The 20,585-nt window shown below is 50.3% G+C and overlaps 1 protein-coding gene across 1 annotated transcript in view; it reads right to left on the bottom strand.

The window, feature by feature from the left end:
- Positions 1–332: 332 nt before the first annotated feature.
- FRMPD3 (FERM and PDZ domain containing 3) overlaps positions 333–20,585 on the bottom strand; it is a 78,080-nt gene continuing 57,827 nt past the window's right edge. Inside the window, exons 13-15 of the mRNA XM_039233545.1 lie at positions 15,509–15,653; positions 5,893–6,714; positions 333–4,283 (exon numbers count right to left, since the gene is read on the bottom strand). Of these exons, the coding sequence (XP_039089476.1) occupies positions 1,225–4,283; positions 5,893–6,714; positions 15,509–15,653 (4,026 nt within the window). The 3' untranslated portion in view covers positions 333–1,224. The remainder of the gene's footprint in view (positions 4,284–5,892; positions 6,715–15,508; positions 15,654–20,585) is intronic.

Raw genomic sequence — 20,585 nt, forward strand, 5'->3', positions numbered from 1 at the left:
GCAATAGATGTGTGTCAAGGAGGATGCTAAACAGTGTGATTTCCCTTCCAGATGATTCCGGAGAGACAGAGACAGAGAGAGAGAGAGAGAGCAAGAGAGACAGAGAAAGAGACAGAGAGAGACAGAGAGAGAGAGAGAGAGAGGTGCAGGACTGCACCGGGTAAGGCGCTCAGCTTCTTTTCTTAGAGAGACAAATCCACAGGGTCAATACACAGCCAAAAGCATATACTCAGGATTAACATATCACGCTAGCTTCCAGAAGTTTAAGATATAGTCATCAACACCCCCCACCCCTCCCCCCGTCCCCCCTCCCCCCACCCCCCCATCCCCAATCCGCAGCTAAGTCAAACTCCTAAGGACAGTCTGTCTGGTAGATGTTGAGAGGAACCGCACGCCTGTGGCGACAGCCCCTGCGCTGGGCCGGGCCGGGCCAAGCGGGCTCCGAGGCCTGCACTGGGTCTCCCCAGGACAGACGTTTTCACCAGGTACCTTACTCAGAACAAGTGGGGTGATCCCAGATGCTTGCTCCCTAGTGGACTGAGCCACCCTGCCCATTAGTGAGGGACAGGGCACTTTGGGGATGGCTGGTGTGGAGCTACTGGGCCTGGGGGCGAGGGCTCCCAAGCCTGCCAGCCTCTTGGGCTGGCTGCAAACAGCCATGCGTGGCTGTTTTCTGCAGACCTGCCACCCGGGCACAGGCCCTCTAGGGTGGCTTCTGCCGAGTGAGTGTGAGCCCAGGGTGGGCGGGCACATCTGGGCGGAGTGCCCTCTCCCCTCCGCTGGACGCTGTGCCCTGGTGCTACTGCCATGTTCCCCAGAGGGGAACACGTGCCAGGAGGAGCTCAAGGCCTGTGGGCCTGCCTGCTTCAGGCCCTGGCTCCCCGGGGCCCCAAAACGGAGCAGGAAGGTGAGCCTGATGTCACCAGTCAGCCCTAAAGAAGAGATAAAATACAGCTCTGCGGCAGGCAGGCGTAGTGACGAGGGGCCTTGGCCCTCACAGTGACGACCAGAGGCCAGGGAAGGGGTGAGGATACCCAGGGTGGCAGCTGTCCGGAGCCCTCAGGGACAGCCTCAATCCAGGGAGTTTCTGCTCCCTGAAGACTGAAGGCTCTCAGACCCTGGCCGACCCGGCGGACACATACACTCACCACAAGATGCAAAGACCACAAAGCTTAAACCTGGGGCTGTGGTTGGGGAAAGGGGGGGCAGGCCTGGGTGGAGGCCCTACTTGATAAGGGTTTTTAAGGAGCGGGTGAATGTGCTCATAACAGTCGCTGACGTTGGGGAGCCTGCTGGGTGCCCTGCGGCCGCCCCTATAGCTGCTGCTGCCTGCTGCTGCTGCTGCTGCTGCTGCTGCTGCTGCTGCTGCTGCTGTTGCTGCTGCTGCTGCTGCTGCTGCTGCTGGTTAAGGTTCCGGGTGGTGGACTCCTCAGCGGCACGCAGTAGGAAGGTGTAGTTCCTCACCACCTCTTCTACCTTGGCCAGCAGCTCCTGGCGCTGGGCCTCGGAGCGCACGATGAACACCAGCCGCACAAAAGTCTCAATGAGACTACTCAGCACCTGGAAGCTGCCCGTGATGGCTGCCAGCATGTGAGTCGGGCTCTTGTCCACGTTGGCCACGCGGCGGCAGGAGGCCCGGAGCTCCTTGAACTTGAGAGCCAGCTCGAGCTTGTACTCAGAGATCTGAGAGACGTAGGGCTTAGGGGCGCGGGCCTCGGGGCTGGCCACGCACTGCCGCAGGACCGTCAGCAGCTCGTTGGTGTCCAGCCGGGCGGCCAGGAAACCGTCAGGCAGGCCATAGGCATGCGCCCGCAGGGCATTGATCTTGGCCAGGCTCCCCTCGAAGGTGGACACCCGGAGGTCAATCTCTTGGGTGCGGGAGGCCTCGGGGCTGCTGCTGCTGCAGGTGGCGGCATCTAGCACCTGCAGGGTCCTGCTCACCACGGGCACCACCTGCTCGTCCAGCTTCATGCCGGGCAGAATCTTCATGGGGATGGAGTAGGAGAGCTCATCCTTGCCGTCACTGGCATCATCTGCCATATCGCACTTGCGGTAATAGAAGCAGTAGCGGATGGAGCAGCACTTGCTGCCCTCGCTGTCCTCGTCCAGATCGGCGGGCTTCCGGTACACCTCTTCCGGCAGTGAGAACACTGCCATCTGTCTGGGGCCTTTGGTCTCCGGGGCAACCTGGACGTACGAGGGGTCTCCCAGGGTCGGTGACTCCAGTGACTTGTTTTTGGGACCCAAGCCTAGGGGGAGGCCTGCCTCTACCTCCTTGGGCTCCCTGGGCAGCATGCCCAGGGGTGGGTGTGGGTAGACGTCCGAGGTCAGAGAGGCTTTGTCACCCTGGTCCAGTTCACTGATACTGTAGCGGCGCATCAGTTTCCTGTAGTTGGGGGCTCCCAGACACTCGCCCCCCGAGGCACACGTGGTCAGGCAGGACACGCCGCTCTCGGGGTCCGATCGGCACTCTCTGGATTCCAGGCTGGTGGAGCGGATGCGCCCGACGGCGGTGGGGCTGCTGAGGCTCAGCCCTGGGGCGGCCTCTGGCTGCCTCTGGGTCGGGGTGACCCTGTCCCTCTCCCTCCCCCGGAAGCCTGGCACTGGCGTCTGGGGCGCCTGGGGCCGGCCACCCCGGCAAATGCGCTTGCAGTCACAGCTGCGCCTCTGCTCGCGGGACATGCCGGGCCCCTGCTGCACCGGGCTGCTGCGCAGCTGACAGCTGCAGCGGCCCGGGGCCGGGGGCTGCAGGTACTCGGTGCCCGGCAGCTCCCCCTGGCTTGGCGGCTTTAGGAGCTCCTCGAGGAACTCTAGCTCGTACTGCTTCACCTTCTGCAGTTGGGCCTGTCGCTCGTCAGTCTCCTTCTTCTGGCGGGTGGGGAAGGTGGCAGAGAATAAATTGCGGAGCCGGAAGGGCCCTCGGGACGATTTGGGCTTTGCAGGGCCCTCGGGGGCCAAGTGGGCTCCATCCAGGGTTGTTTCGAGCTTCCTGGAGGGCATGGTGCTCACCTGCCGGCTGGCAGCCTGGGGCCTCAGTGGGCTCTGGCCTCGAGGGTGGCAGCTGGGGCTCTGGCCTCGGGACTGGCTGCTGGGGCTGTGGCCTCGCGGCTGGCAGCTGGGGCTCTGGAGAGCCATGGCATAGCCGGCTCGGGGCACCAGGCTGGTCTCCTCGATCTTGCTGCTTTGGGGCGTGCCCTCCAGCTGCCCCTTGTCCCCCTGGCTGGAGACGGCGCCCTGCTTGTGCAGGGCCGGCTTAGCACCCTCGGGCCCGGCCTTGCCCGCCCCCTCCCCTATGCATGGCTTGCTCAGTGACTCTCGACTGGCTCGCGGAAGGTAGCTTTTAGGAGGGAAACTCTGAACGGGCAGCCTGTCCTCCTGTGGGGAGAGGTGCAGGCTGTCAGCCCGGCTGCCCGCGGGTGCCCTGGAGCCAGAGGAGACCTCTGGGCTCAGCTGCTGCTGGGAATTCCGGGATGTCTCTGGAGCACTGGGGCTCATTTTGAACTTCAGATTCTTACTGCCACTACCGCTCATCATGCTAACTTCCGGCCTTCCCATGCTGACCTCAGGCCTCCCCATGCTAGCCTCCAGCCTTCTCTCCCCACTGCTGGGAGGGTTCCCCAGGGCCCCGCCAGGGGCAGGGAGGCTCTTAGTGTGAACCACCTGCTGTAGGGCAGCTGAGATGATAGCTGGGGTCACGCTGCCCTTTGGGTCGAGGATGAGCTTGGGGCTCAACCTGACTTCTTTGGGCAGGTTCTCCCTTAGCTCAGAGACCTGCTCTTCACTGAGGGATGGAGTGGCGGCCCTCAGTGACATCTCTAGGCTTGCCCTACTGTGGCCAGGCCCTTTGTCCTCAGGGACAGGGGGCAGCAGGCTCAGATTCTTCTGCTCACTAAGCTGTGGGGACAGTGCTGGGTGCACTGCCAGGGCGTAAGTTCGCTCTCGCTGCGGTTGGGACTCTGCCTGGGGCAGCTTCCTCCGAGCGCCGGGGGGCCCGGGACTCTGGCCTGTGACCACTGGCTGTAGGGATGGGTTGGGATCCGGGCGCCCGAGAGAGTAAGGGGCCGTGAGGACAGCCTGGGCTGCACAGCTCTGGATCCGGAAGGGCAGGTCCTTGCGAGCCAGGAGGCTATCCTTGTTGAGGTGCTGGGCCAGGAAGTAGGTGGTGTTCTGGTGCTGCTTCATGGCCGACATCATCTCCGACATGTCTGTGAGCTCTGAAGAGTTGGTTTCATGGCCTGAGTCCAGCGATGATTCAGGGGTGATTGTGGCCAGCACAATCAGACCTGGAGGGACAAGGAGAGGGCTTGCTGCACTTAGTCCAATCGAGTCCTTTTTCCAGCCATATGCAGAAGGTCTGTGGGGGCCAAGGGCAGCCAGCAGCATGTCAAGCTGGGGAAAGCCAGTCAGACCTGGGGGAGGAGGCGGGGGGTGGTAGGGGAAGGCAGTGGGGAGGTACTGGGCTGAGGGTGGGAGGCATGGAAGAGAGGGGCAAAGGGGGGCAAGGTGGGAGAGCGCTGATGAAGGGCGGGAATCCGAGAAAGCAACAAAAGGGGCACCGAGAATATCTGCTGGGCAGTCTGACGGCAAATTAACATGCACATCACATGCAGAACAACATGCTAATCAGCACTATTTTTAGATTCAGTAGCTAGGAAATGTTTGTTAATTGTCCTTAAGCGGGCTGGCAAAGCGGTGTCCCTCACTATCTGGCCCTCGTCATCTGGCCAGGCCTTGCAGCTGAGGCCCTTTGGCCTGCACTTGTCTTCTCTCTGGCGACCACAGGGGCCTCTAGCGTGGGGGCAGCTAGGGCTTGGAGTGTCCGACTCAGAGCCAAGAGAAATGCCGGCCCCCGGGTGGCTAAACACATGGGGGCTGCCCAACACCAAGGATGCCCTCGCATACAGGAAAAGTAGGGGCTGGTACTCTCTCCAGTCAGCCAGGCTGGAGATCCCAATCTCTTCGCCTTCTCTGTGCACACCTCCCCCCGCCTCACATGCCTTCTCATGTGCCTTATCCCTCCTTGGGCCTTTCCTGTTGCTGTGGCATTTACCTGTTCTTTTGAAGGTGTGTGTGTACGGAGGTGTGTATTGTGAATATGGGTGCATGTCTGACACATGTGCTGGTCTACAAGACGGATGTACGTGTGTCCGTAAGAGGGACTGGCATGCATGTTGTATGGCTCTCCCACAAAATAATTGCTAATAATCGCTACTACTCACGGATTGATAATAATAGCTCTACTCCTTACTATGTGCTAGGCAGTGTTTTGCATGAATGATCTTATTCAATGCCCACAACAACCCTACGTGACATGGCTGTTGTCATCAAGCCCATTTGAAATGACAAAAGTGCGGCTCAGAGGGGGTAAGTGCCTTGCTGAAGGTCACACTGAAAGTGAGTGAAGATGCCAGGACTTGAGTGCATCTGACTGGGAGCTCATGCTCTTAGGCAAGATCAAGGCCTCAGCCCTGAGCAGTGATGGCTCCTGGCTCCCCTGATCCCGGGTCACTAGGTGGTTAGTTGGTCGTTTTGGTTTTCTTCCAGTCATGTGCATGGTGGATGTTCTTTGCCTGTCTTCTAGATAACTCGTAATTTTGCTCTGATCCTCCATCCTGGCCTGGCTCCGTAGCTGTCATGGCCCCAGTCCCTGGGGTCCATCTGCAAGACATTTCCAGAGATGGAATGGTGAGAGCCAGAGCTCTAGTGGGAGCTGAGCAGCCGGTCCCTGATGCGGCGTTGTGGATCCCCTGACCCTGTCTGAGCTATACCTCTGGCCATTCACTGCCCTGGCACACCACTTCCCTCTGCTTGGGAAGAAGCAATATCACCTGCTGGCCCTGCCTGGCCAGGAGAAAGAAGGGGAGGCAAGAGGGAGGAGGAATGGGCTGTTACCTGCAGTCTGTGGGGGTGGGGGGTGGGGTCCATCCTCTGAGGCTGCCAGGGCTTCCAGAGCCTGCAGAGTGGACACCAGGGCATCATCTAGCTCCTGGGCATGATCTCGGACTGTCCGGGTCTGCACGCTGTCAATCAATGTCACTGGAATCTCATCGTACAGGAGTCCACGCAGGTGGCGTCCTTGCTCCTGGCTTTGGACCGCCCGGCGCTTCGGGTCATCTTCATCAGAACTGTTGTCTCTGAAACCAGGAGGTGGGGCGGCAATGGCAGGCAACAGCGAAGTGCCCTCATCTTCCTCCTCCTCCTCTTCCTCGCTCCCAGGCGGTGGAAGGGACATCAAGTCTACCATATTGTCACGAGAGGAGCCAGACCTCCCACCTTTGCGAGGGCCCAGCCGTTCCTGGAGTTTGGCTTTGCAAGACTCACAGTAGAAATTCAGGGCTTCAGCCCCAAGGGAGTTGTCCAAGGTGTAGGACCGGGCCCTGCTGGCACAAGGCTCATGGTCTAGGCTGGCGGCATCAAAGTCATCAGGGATCACTTCATAACCTTGGCCAGAGCTTTTGGACGTGGGGTCAGACTTGGTCCGGGGCCTGGTCTCCTCAAAGAAGATTAAGTTCTCATTGACATCCGTCCGGCTTTCTGGCTCCTTCCTTTGTTCCCGCATGTGGAGGTAGCAAAAGCTGACAAGCTCAGAGTCGGCAGGCGGGGGCGTGCAGCGGCTTGACTTCTTGGGGCTGGTGCCCACGCTGCCCACATAACTACTCTCCTTTTTCCCCAGGTGGCCCCCAGTGACAGGGCGGTGGGCGCTGTGCATGTAATCTAAACCCAGAAAGAGAATCAACAGATGAGCCGTGGTGCTGAGGATGGTGGCTGAGCTCCCTTGGCGTTTTTTGGTTCACGACTGGATGGCAGGTAGTGACAGCATTACCCGGCTGCTAGAGAGTAGGGGAAGGGGCGGCCACGTTGCTGCCGCCCCTGAGAGTAGAGTGAGTAGAATCGAACGGCCTGGGCTGCTAATAGCCCCGTCACCTCTGAAATGGAAACCGGCATGGGGTGACCAGGGAGGGGCTGAGCACCTTGGTATCTGGGTCCAGCTGGACTCTTACTTAACATGGGTATGTCTGGTCTGAAAGTCAGCTGTAACCATTTGTCTTAAAGAAGTAAAATTTGTCTTACGTCCCCCTCGGAAATGTCTCTGCCCCTGTCCCCACCTTTCCCAGAGCCTTTCCACCCCTACCCCCCGAGTTCTCTGTTCCTCCCGTGTTATGTTGGATCTCTTCTAGCAGGAAGGAAGTATCAGTCAAGTTACTCGTGACAATTTACTCGTGCTTTAGCGGGAAGGTGCAGAACTGGCCACACACAATGCCCATGAATTTGCATTTCAAACAGGACTGACTGTCAGGGAAGGACCCGCAAAAAATAAAGCTCTATTAGTAGTATTTGGGGCATCCGAACCTGTGAAGTATTTGGGAAATATGTGGGGATGCGCATCTATGGGAGCAGGGTGTGGGGAGCATTCTTACCATTCCTCCAATCTCATTATTTCTCTGTATTCACACAGGGCCAGCCTGCCTGCTACACATACGTGGGGTAAAATGTTCTAGTCAACAGCTTTTAATGATGGTCAGTGTGCACATCTGAGAATTATCCATGGCAAATGCTTTTTCTCTAAATGGTTTCTCTCTCTCAGACTGTTTTGGGGGCCCTTCCCCATGTTATCTGTGAGAACATATTCAGACAATGCCAATTCATTTTGCCATTGGCAGATAGAGAGGCAGATGACAAGCGAGCACTAACTTAAGCTAAAGTCATCATACACGGTTCCATTTAATTCTTACAGCAACCCAGCGAGGCAGGTGCTGTCACTATCCCCAGTTTACAGAGCAAGATCCATTTGGTTATACGACTTACCAAGGTCACCTGAGTCCCAAATGGCGGCCTGGATTTGAGCCCAGGTCTGCAGGACTACAAAGCCAGTGTTTTTAACCACTGCCCTATCCTTCATCGTGGTGGTCAAGATGTTAGAAAACAAAAGTTCAAAATGCCTTTCCATTTCCAGTTTGACAGGGTCGGTGTGTCAGTGTTGCTGCTGTTCACTAGAGCTCACAACCATCACAAAAGCACAGTGCTGGTATCTCACAACAGAGCCCCAAAACACATGAAGCAAAACCTGACTGAATTGAAAGGACAAACACACACAATTTGACAGCAATAACTGGACACTTCAATACTCCACTTTAAATAATGCATAGAACAACTAAACAGAAGATCAACAAGGAAGTAAAGGACGTGAACAACTATAAATTAAGTAGACGTAGCAAAAAAATTTATAGCACATGCCACCTAACAACAGCAGAATATACATTCTTCTCAAGTGCACCTGGAATGTTCTCCAAGACAGACCATATGTTAGGTCACAAAATAAGCCTCGATAAATTTAAAAGAAAGGAAATCAAACAAAGTATGTGTTGGGGGGAGCACAATGGAATTAGAAATCAATAGCCGAAAGAAATTTGGAAAACTCACAAACGTGGAAATTAAGTAAAACATCCCTAAATAACCAATGGGTCAAAGAAGAAATCACAAGGTAAATTGGAAAATATTTTGAGATGAATGAAAATGAAGATACAACATACCAAAACTTATGGGGTCTAGCTGAATTACTGTTTAGAGACACATTTATAGCTGTAAACACATATATTAAAAAGGAAGAGATTTCAGGGGCACCTGGGTGGCTCAGTCGGTTAAGCGTCCGACTTCACCTCAGGTCATGATCTCACAGTCCGTGGGTTCGAGCCCCGCATCGGGCTCTGTGCTGACAGCTAGCTCATAGCTTGGAGCCTGCTTCAGATTCTGTGTCTCCCTCTCTCTCTCTGACCCTCCCCTGCTCATGCTGTCTCTATCTCTCTCTGAAAAGTAAATAAAATATTAAGAAAGATTTCACATCCATAGCCTAACCTTCCACCTTAAGAGACTTGCAAAAGAGAAGCAAATCAAACCCCAAGCAAGCAGAAGGAAAGAAATAGTAAAGTATAGAGGACAGAAAAACAATTGTGAAAATCAATGAAACTAAAAGTTGATTCTTTGAAAAGATCAATGAAGTTGACAAACATTTAGTTGTAGAGACCAAGCAAAAAAAAGAGAAGATTCAAATTATTAAAATCAGGAATAAAAGGACCATCACTAATGATTCTACAGATATGGACTTGATTATAAAAGAATATTATAAATAAGTTTATGGCAAAAATGTAGATAACCTAAAGGAAATGGACAAATACCTAGAAATACATGATCAAAACTGATGCAGGAAGATAGAAAACCCAAATAGGCCAATAACAAGAAAAGAAATTGAGTTAGTAATTAAAAGTATCCACCCTAGGGGTGCCTGGATGGCTCAGTCGGTTAAGCGTCTGACTCTTTTTTTTTTTTTTTTTTTAAGCGTCTGACTCTTGATTTTAGCTCAGGTCACAATCTCACAGTTCCATGAGGTTGAGCTCCATATGTGCTCTGTGCTGACAGCTCAGAGACTGCTTGATATTCTCCCTCTTTCTCTGCCCCTCCCCTACTCACTCTCTCTCAAAATAAACAAATAAACTTGAAAAAAAAAAGTACCCACCCCACCCCTATTAAAAATAAAACTCAGGCCCAAATGACTTCACTGGCAAGTTTTCCCAAATGCTCAAAGAATTTCTACAAATTCTTCAAAAGCCTTCCAAAAAACAAACAAATAAACAAACAAACAAAACACAAATCAGAAGAGGAGGAAACACTTTACAACTCATGCTATAAGGTCAATATTACCCTGGTATCAAAACCAGCCAAAACATCACAAGAAAACTACAGAGCAATATTTCTTGTGAATACAGATACAAATTTTCTCAACAAAATACTAGCAATCTTAATCCAGCAGCATACAAAAAGTATTATACACCATGACCAAATGAGATTTACTAAAGGAATGCAAGGTTGGTTTAACATCCAAAAATCAATTACTGTGATACACCATGTTAATAGAATAGAGGACATAACTTGGCAAAAGCCACCACTGTTTTATGAGAAAACTCAAAAAGTTAGAAATAAAGGGGAACTTCCTCAACATGATAAAGATTATCTATGAAAAACCCATGACAAACATCATACCTGCTGGTAAAAGACTGAAAGCTTTCCTCTTAACATCATAAAAATTCTAGGATTTCTGTTTTAACCCTTCTATTAACACTGTACTAGAAGGCCTAGGCAGGGTAATTAGACAATAAAATGAAATATGAAGCGCCCGGATTAGAAAGGAAGAGTAAAACTATCTCTATGTGCAGACAACATGATCTTGTGTAGAAAAAATCTCAAGGAATCCACAAATTATTAGAGCTAATAAGCTCAGCAAGGTTGCATGATAAAGGACAAAACAAGAATTAACTGTTCTGTTATATAGTAGCAATGAACAATCTGATAATGAAATTAGGAAGCAATTCTATTTACAACAGCGCCAAAAGGAAAAAAAATAGGTATAAATTTAACAAAAGAAGTGCAAGACTTGTATAATGGAAACTGCAAACATTTGTGAAAGAAATTAAAGAAGATTTAAATAAATGAAAAGACAGTCTCTATTCATGGATTGGAAGACTCAATATTGTCGATATGGCAGTACTTCCCAAATTGATCTACGGATTCAACACAGCCTCTTATCAGGATCTCAATGGACTTTTTGTAGTACTTGACAAGGTAATTCAAAAGTTCATATGGAATCACAAAGGATACAGAATAACTAAAACAACCTTAAAAAAGAACAAGGTAGGTGGATCCACACTTCCTGATTTCAAAACAATTGTAATTCCTGATTTATACAAAACAATGGTAATCAAGACAGTGTGGTACTGACTTAAGAACAGACATGCAGATCAATGGAATAGAATTGAGAGTCCAGAAATAAACCCTCATGTTTATGGCTGACTAGCCCAGTTTAAAAATGGGCAAAGGCTTTGAATAGACAGCTCATGAAAGAAGATATACAAATGGCCAATAAACACACGAAAAGATGTTTAACACCATCAGCTATAATGATGCAAATCGAAACCACGAGATACCCTTTCACATTCACTACAATGGATGTAAAAAAAAAAAAAAAAGATGGACAATAACAAGTGTTCGTGAGGATATGGTGAAATTGTATCCTCCAACACTGCAGATGTAATATAGAATGGTGCAGTCCTTTTGGGAAACACTTTGGCAGTTTCTCAAAGTTAAACATAGAGTTACCATTTGACAAGCAATTCCACTCCTAGTTGTATGCCAAACAGAAACGAGAACATATGCCTCCATAAAAACTTGTACGTAAAGGTTTACAACATTATTATTCATAATAGCCACAATGCAGGAAACCCAAATGCCCATCAACTGATGAATGGATGTACAAAATGCAGTCTATCTGCACAATGGAATATTTGGTTGTAAAAAGAAACAAGTATTGATATATGCTACAACGTTGAAAACATTATGCTAAATGAAAAACGCCTATCCTGGCTTGGAAAATTATTTCTCAATAAAGCTGGTGTTTATTCTTTTAAAATAAGCACAGTGCTGGGCACAAAGTGAACTCTCAACTGTATAAAAAGAGCCAAAACTGTGCTCTGTGCTTGAAGGAAATTTATGGCGCTTATCTCACATAGTCCTGTCAAATCTCTACTGAGGTAGGTACTGTTATCTTCAGGTTGCAAATGAGGAAACAGACTCCATTTATGGAATTTGTTCATGGTCACACAGCTGAGATATAGCAGAGCAGGTTCTAGGACCCAAGTCTCTCTCCCTTCAGGTTCTAAGCCCTTCCTGTTTTCCATAGACCATGTTGCCCCTTTAAATATAGAGTCAATGTAATTACATTGAGTGGGTTCAATTCAGGCATTAGTGTCTGTATCCAGGGAACTCAACTGGCTGGGGGAATAATATGTAATGACCCTCTGAGCCTTAGCAAAAAAGCACTCTAGGGCGGTGCTAAGCCACTAGCACGAGGTGGCAGTTCAGATGGTTTCTACTCCCAGGAACTGTCCACAGGTCCTGGGCATGCACCAGGTGCTAACTTTTCAATGAGCGAGGTGAACAGTCAGCATAGCTAGCCTGGCAATAAGCTGACAGGTGGCTCCCAGGGGCATGTCCAATAAGCAGGTGGTGGTTCTTCTCAGACAAAGGCTGCAGGTCTAACACATCTCTCAACACCAGGCTGACAAGGACTGTGATTTCCAGATCCAAGGAGCAGCACAGGGCCATGTGGAGGAGAAAATATGTCTGGAAAAGCCCGGATCTCCTCCAGACATAAGGTTAGAAACGCAAGCAGAGCCAGGTGCACTTGGCTGATGGCTAGAACAGCATGCCTCTCAAATTGCAAATCTGCTATAAATTGCTCATCAGCTTTCCCCAAGGGGGATGTCCTAGTCTAGCTCTTTGTACTCAGCCACTCAGAAGACTGACTTTTTAAAAAATGTTTATAAAGAACAAGATGGTGATCCAACTGGAGCTATGTTCAAAAATATATGAAGTGTGTATACATACACATACACAAATATATGCAGTGTGTGTATACACATGCATACATGCATAGAGTCAGTGCAACACTGAGTCAAGCAGCTTTCTGTTAGTTGGCTTTGCTGTGTTCTACAGTCTGATGATCAGTACTGGTCACAGGGATGATCTCAGGGCCTTCAGAGGCCCTTATGTTCTTTCTGAATCATTAAAAACATCTAAATATGTTCAGTTGATTCAGTTGATCTTTGGCACTCTGTGTGTGTTGCTCGGTGCTAACTACATGAAAATGAGTGAGCTGTGGCATGGGATATACAGTAGCCATTAACTAGAGTATTCACTATATCAGAGCACACTGCTTTCTAACAAGGGGGGAAAATCTGTGACTATGGCCCCAGTTGGGGGCCTGGAAGCCTTATTTTCCTGGATTTCCCCATGATATGGGGGAGCGCAAGGCTGGAGAGAGAAGGCTGCCTCTGGATCTCCCAATGGCCCAGTGCAGGTGAGATCTGGCATTTGCCTGAGACTTTCTCTAAGCTGTGTCCTTAAGCCCAGGTGCTGCTCTGTTGTGGCTATGGAATTTCCTCTACCGAAATCCAAAGGCACTTACTGCATTGACAATATCCGTTTAATCATCTGTCTGTATTCCCCCGGTAGACTATAAGCTCTGTGAGGGCAAGGACCTTGGGATATAATGAGTACTTGAGAAATAGTTGTGGGGTGAATGAGTAAAATATGTACTTTGGGGAAACTACTGATAAAGCCCAAGAGTCGTAATCCCTTCCCTTCCATGTCCCCATTTCCCTTTTTTTCTGGGCCTCCAAGCAAGAGGTGACGCTTTCTCTTTCGAGTTGCTGGTTAAACAGCATCCTTTAAGCCTAGCCAGCTGTGGGCCAAGAATATAGAGCCGGACAGAGAGATCAGGCCCTTAGTGGGCTGGGGCTTTGGCCCTGAGGAAAAAGCCCAGATGAGGATGGCAAGGGTGTCTGCTCCCTATAGACCTTTGCTAAACAACGACTGGGCACTGGGGCTTCTTTTCTGGGGTGAAAGTGGGGGCCCATGGAGGAAACGTATCTCAATGTTGTACCAGGAGCTGATGGCCTGGCACTGTATCCTGGGTGGAGGGCCCCCCAATGTGCCCCTCGTAGTCCCCCATTTCCCTTTCTTGGGCCCATGGAGTCAGATGCGCACACCAGCCCCCTACAGGCAGAGAGCACTTGGCGTTTGCCATCAACCCAGCACGTAACAGTTCAAATGGCCGAGTACTGGGCCCAGGCATGGACCCACGCCCCTGGGGAGGTGAAGCGGTATAAACAAGGGGAACACCATGGTGGTCCATCTGGTTCCTGCATGGAGAGAGGCCCTGTGCTAGAGGTAGCTGAGCCGGCCATTACTCTGCAGGCCACAAGGGGGATGCTCAAGAATCAGGGAGGGGCTCTAAAGCCATGCCCAACATTTATAGAAGCCTTCTTTCCGGGCCGCAACACCTTCTGGAGAATCCAATGAAACTGACTGGTGTTTGGCAAAGCCACAGGGATGCATCCCAAGGTGTGCTCAGTGAGCCTGAGGGGGAATGGGAAACTTGTGCCCTCACTTGGTGCCACTATCCCTGTGGAAAGAGAAATACTGAGGGACAACACTGGCTGATGGGGTGACAGAACCTTCTGGAAGGCAGGTGGGACTTCAGAGCCATCTCTGGGGCCTTCTGCAAGTGGATCCCCTCAAAGGGTCCCTTCTTCTGCCTTCCCTCCTTCTCTCTCTCCCTATCCAGCTTAGCCAGAGGTATACTTTACTTGGGAGTGATGCCAGGTGACACGGACAATGCTAACACTGGCTTTGCCATCACTTGGCCATCTGCAGGCTTGGTGCTACATATGGCCATCTGTTTTGGAGCTATTTGCCCTGGGGACGTGCTGCAATGCGGCCTTCTGGCTTCTTCCTATTCCTAGTCAACCCCTTTGCTTCTCCTTGTGGAGCCTCTCTCGAGGCCTTGGGGCCACCAATCCTTTCCCCAATCTATGTTTGGGGGATCGCCTTCTAAGTCCTGTGGATGATATTATGAGACATCAACATGGGCTTGCCATGATGTTCGTGAGGAAGAGATGATGAGGTGAGAGGGTGTGTGTGTGTGGGGGGGGGGGTGGTTACACAGCTCTCTGGGAGCTAGGCATCCATGGGGAGTGGGCTTCTACTCCCCAAAACCCTTCCATCTAGACCAGATGTGAGCACGCTGCAGCTCTGGGGAGAGAAGAGATGGCCAAGCTGCAAGGCAAGTGGATGGAGAGGCTTTGGCATGTGAGGAGGGCGACTGCCGGGTGGTCAGTCTCAGCTTCCACCGTGACGTTTGGGTGCCGGTGTCGGGGTAGTGCCTACCGCGTGGACCTGAGCCTTAGGTCTAATATGTGAAGCACCTGTTTCTCCTGCCACTTTGGTTCCAGGCAGCATTATCTGGCCTGGGCTGATCTTTCCCAAGACCCCTGCTTGTGCTAGCCCCGGGACAGTTCTGAGGGGTGGCTGGACCGAGTTGCCTAACTGGGAAGCCTTGTGTTTGGAGGCTGCACTTGACTTTGTTCTTAGTGGTCATCCCCTTGTATCTCTAAGCCTCCTGCTGGACTGTACTCTGCGCCTGCACGGAATTTCCTACCCTAGTCTTCCATGGCCTCTTAACTTCAGGCAGCTCTGCTGACCCCCGTTATGGTAAACAAAAAGAAAGGTTTTATCTTCACTTTCAACCTCCACTTTCCCTAGGCCAGCACACCATGCATCTCTCCTAGATCACTGTACCTGTAAAGCTGTGCTTTAGATCCAGTGCAATTCTCTGATTGGTTCTTTTTATTCCTTATTTGCTATTTTTGTCTTACATTCATTCACCAACTCAATCGCAACGTGTTGTCACGGGCATCCTTTGTGGGACAGACCCATCTGAAGGCCAGCTGTCTTTCCCACTGGCTTGTGCCACAGGGGACCCAGTGGTATAGCACTGGCTCCTGGGAAACTGGGTGCTGGTGGAATGGGGTGAGCCCTAAGGCAGCAAAGCTCCTCCCTCCATGTCCCCAGGGTGCAAAGGGCTTCCGGCATACTGAAAACTGAAGCTGAACCCTACCTGCCTTGATCATTGGAGGTGGAAGAGGCTGGCTGGCAGGCTTGGAGAAGACCATCTTCCTGGAGTCCAGCAGGAGACGGCAGTACCCCGCAATCAGGCAGGCAAAGTTGGTGGCTTCAGGCCACTCCATCAGCAGCACCAGAGGCTGCGGGAGAGACAAGAAGTAACATGAGGATGTGGGAAGGAGGGGAGCAGGTGCAGGTCCAGGAGGGTAACAGTGAAGAAGAGATGACTGGCAGAGGTATGGGAATCCTACTTTCTGAGCCCAAAACTGAGGCCCATGGACTGACAGACCATTTCTTCTGATTTGGAAATCTATTTATAGTACATTCATACCCAGATATCAAAGCTAAATCAACCTTTAATTACACATTTAATGAACTACCTTTACTGAAAAAGACTAAAGTTACGTATATCGTGTGTCTGCTACGTGGCTGTAACTGTGTTTGTCAGGGCTTGGCAGATACGTGGGCCTGCTAGGGGAGGTGGGGTGAACTTGGGAGTCCTAGCTAGACTGGGAAACATCCCTGATGGAAAGTTCCTGAATGCACAAACTATCTCTAGCTTATCTCTATAACCCTCCCCGCCCAGAATAACTTCCCAGACATGGACACACTGTGCAGCCAAGTCCTCACTGTACCTTCGGGCCCCGCTCCAGGCTTTCTGGTTTGTAGCCCTGATCAGACCTCCTTTCCCTCCCTCCTTTTTTTCCTTTTTTTAATTTTAGAGAGAGAGCACACGCACGAGAGAGATCATACATGGGAGAGGGACAGAGAGAATCTCAAGCAGGCTCCATGCTCAGGGCAGAGCCCGATCTCATGACTCTGAGATCCTCACCAGAGCTGAAATTGAGTCTGACGGTCAACCGACTGACCACTCAGGCGTTCCCCCTCCCCCCTTTCCTAAGGTGTCCTCAAGATGTTAGTTGGTGCTCCCTGAAACAGTTCCTTGGTTAACTACATGTGCGAAACACTGGGTCAAACAAAGCTATGCAGAAAGTTGTACTTACGGGAACACTCAGACCCTTTCAAATAGAAATGTGTGCTGAAAAATGTCAAGGGGGGGGGTGTTAGGATTCCAACATTTCCAAATTATTTGACCAAAAACATCTGTTTTCATAGACGATCTCATGGTGGTAGGGTTGTAGTTTTTCTTTTTTAACCTACTTTGGGAAATACTAGCATACTCTGTTGACTTTTGTTCTTGCGCCTAAATCAGTCAAATTATACCTGGGGTTAGCTGGTTGACTGTTTCAGAGACTTTGCATGGAAATATCAAAAAAAAAAAAAAAAGACATAACCAAAAAAAATCAATACCTTTTCAAGAAACCTTCCTAGTATCTGTATTTAATTTTGAAAGTGTGGCTTGAAAATGAGTTTGGGTCAGGCTGAAGTCAGTCATGGGGGCATTCCGCTGTGATAGGGCAGAGACCAATGGAACAGGGCAAAAACTGCCTGGAGAGGGAGCCGTGGGGCTATGACTCACCTTGACTTTTGGGGGTTCCCAGACCAGGCATTAAGAGCTAAGAGAATTAGGATGGAGTGAATCCTTTCTCTGATCAGTAAGGTAGCTACTGCAACCATCCAGATGAGAGGTGATTAGGTGGCGGTAAAAAGGAACATCATGGAAGACTTAGTCGAACTTGGTCACAACTGGACTAGCCTTCTTTGCCTAGATGATCACCTGGGGCACAATTCTGAATCCAGACCAGCTCACCTTTTAAATAAAGTTGCACGAGTTTTCTTTGCTGTCTCCCAGGATCCTGACATAGAGCTTGAGTTGAATATTTTGTAGTTCATGCAGACTAGTAGTCAGCAAATTTTTTCTGTACAGGGCTCAACAGCAAATACTTTAGGCCTTGTGGGCCATATACCCTGTTGCAATAACTCGGCCATTGTAGTGTGAAAATAGCCATGGCTAATCCATGAGCTAAACAGTGGGTGTGATGGGGTTCTAAGAAAACTTTATGTACAGAAATGAGCAGTGGGTCAGGTTTGGTTTGATCCAGGAGTGAAGCTTCTTTCCAGCTAAACACAATTCTTCATCTTCATTCTCACACCTCCTATTTAATTTGCCAACAGTGATCCCTTTGTCCTTTGGGAATCCTCTCCGTTTTTGTTTCTAGCCTCCCCCTAATCACCATCTCCAGCCTATTTCCGTCTCAAACTCTTTTCCTATCTCACTGCTCGTATACTGCTGTGTCTGTATCATACATTCTTGTGCTGAGTCGAACCCTATCTTCAATTGTTTAGTTATTATACATCCAATTGCACTGCATGCCATGATAAGGCATTTGGATTTTACCCCACAGGCAAAGAATTAATGATGCTCCTATAGAGCTCACTCAATACCCTCAGGAAGAAAGGAACCATCTGTACCCTGTGGAGCAACTGACTCCTTTCTCCAGTGAGAAAGGGACCTGGGATGAGATGTTTCCTTTGAGTCATTTTTTTTTTTTTAAGTTTTTATTTTAACTCCAGTTAGTTAACATACCCTTTGGGTCAGTCATTATTAATTTGTAATGGATATTTCTCAGTCACAACAGAATGGTCAGAGACATTGTGTTCAACAAAGCAGAGACAGAAGAGGAATGGAATGAGAGAGGGGGAGAGTTCCTTGTCCCCTGCTACTAATGGCAAGGATACACAGAGGTCTGAGTGTGGACAGCTGCTACCAACATTACTATGAGGGCCCGAGGCTCACTAGGCTTTTGCCTCAAGAGCGTTCACAGACATCATGGCCGCTCCTGCTGCCACAGCTTTATTTCAGGCCTGCATCCTCTCCCTCTAATACCAAAATTTCTCAAGGTATGTGAGAATGGGTGACAGGTGTGCTGGGGTCCCCGAGCTCCTCAGCTTCTGGGTCCTGTTGCCTCTGGCCACAAGCTGCCTCGTTGGTTTGTTCTAGTGGGCCATACAAACTGTGGCACTTCTCATGATATGGGAAAGGTAGGGACACACTAACCTCAGGGCTTCCTGCCTCCAGTCTGTAACCACTTTACTCCACTTCACCTCCATATTTCTGCCCGGGTTTCTAAAACACGACTCTCCCAGGCCGCCTGGGTGGCTCAGTTGGTTAAGCATCTGACTCTTGGTTTCGGCTCAGGTCAAGACCTCACGGTTCATGGGTTTGAGCCCTGCCTCGGGCTCCCCGCTGACAGTGTGCAGCCTGGGTGGGATTCTCTCTCTTCGTTTCTCTCTGCCCCTCTCCTGCTTGTGTTTTCTCTCTCTCAAAATAAATAAATAAACTTAAAAGAATTCTTAAAACATGACTCTCCCTTAAAATTTTCAGTACCTCCTCATGTAAAACCTACTGCCTTCTAGTGTCACACAAAACCCTTTAGGACCTAGACTCAATCTACAGCTCCAAGCACATTCCCACTAGCTCTGCCTGGGCCATCCCCCCATCCCTGTCCCGTTCCTTATGCTCCAACAATGACACATCATTTACAGTTTTCCAGAGATGCCATGTTCTTTTACCACGTTCACATCTTAACCCATGCCATTCTCTCTGGCTGAAATGCCCCTGTAGCCCACTCTGCCCACCCAGAAAACTGCTGCCTACTGGCTGGCTGACTCATGGAAGGCATGACCCATGGAGAGATGCTGCTATTCATGCCAGCACAGGGCCCACACAGGTCCTGCCCTTATGGAGCTTATCTTCTAACAGGAAATGAGACACAAACCAAATAACCATACAGATGAATATGATTGGAAGGTGTGGTGAGTGCTTTGAAGGAAAAGTACAGATAGTTATCAGAACAGAGAATGTCCTAGATCGGTGGGTGGGTGGGTGGGAACATGTGCTCGTGTGACTCATTTGGTTTCTGAAGCTGGAGAGAGCTTCTTTGAGGAGAGGATGACACTCCATTTGCCCAAAGTACAGGGCGATTGGCTTGACTGACTGATGGACAGACAGACGGACTAGCTGACTGTAGAGCAGTCTGACTCACTGATGCCCTGGCTGACAAGCTGGCTGCGACACAGGCAGAGCGCCTGACATCCTGACTGCTGCCTGGCTGCCTGGCACTAATGGACAGATCAGAGGCAGAGTGACTAACTGGCTGATTGACTTACCTGTCTGGCTTCGTTTCAGTTTCCCTCCCTATTTCTCACCCCAAATACAGCCTGATATGGATAATGAGACAGCATGAAGGCAAAACCCTATGCACAGAGAGGGCCAAGCGCACCCCCAGCTGGCTTAGCACCGCACATCGGGAGTCTGTCCTCTGCATGCCCACACGAGCCAACTGGGCCCCAGCATGGGCCAAAGGCAGCTTGTCAAAGGAGCACAGATGAGCTTTTTGCCAGCAGGGGTAAAAATCAAATCAAAGGCAGGCAAGCAAAGAGGTTGGATGGGTTTTCTTAGAAACCTTCAAAAACATTTTATTTTAAATAGGATTTTAATGATCATGACGTCTAATGTAATGCTTGTCCCTACAGACAGAGCTAGAGCCATAAAGCTCAAACAGGAGAATGGGAGACACACTGGGCCATGAGAGATCCCTTGGGACATCCTTTGATGGTTTCTTTCCCTCCTTATGTGCTTTTGTGGTAATGGGGTATGGTAATGGCCCAGTGGTGCCTCAGTCCCAGACTGCTGTCTCTTGGAGAAAGATATTTGCATACTGCCTCTTGTTCACCCCACTAAGAGCAAATAAGCAGGGTGAAAGCTAACAAAATGTGCCCAGGCCATCTTCAAATGTTAAAGGAGAAAAGGGGAACAGAGTTGGAGGCATGGCCGGCCAGGGGAAGGTAGAACAGGGATGAATTTGATACACTCCAGCCCCATCTTCTTCCTGGGGTGCTCACGGTGTGCTGGGAGCATGAAGGCCACTTTAGGATGTTGGCTAGGGAGGGGACTGGCTTGGGGTGGCATCAGCTCACTGTAGCATCTCTGAAAACAGGAAAAAAGTGGAAATCCAGGGACACAGAAGGGCAACGGGACAACGTGATGGTCCTTGGGTCCCAGGGGACCAATACATTTGGGTTCTTGCCTCTGTGGCACTTGTGAAGGCTAATTGGGCATAACCAGACAAGTTGGAGGCAAGGCAGAACATCACTCTTTTTAAAAAAAT

Source organism: Hyaena hyaena, unplaced genomic scaffold (assembly GCF_003009895.1).
Source record: "Hyaena hyaena isolate Hyena2069 unplaced genomic scaffold, ASM300989v1 scaffold_77, whole genome shotgun sequence".
NCBI lineage: Eukaryota > Metazoa > Chordata > Mammalia > Carnivora > Hyaenidae > Hyaena > Hyaena hyaena.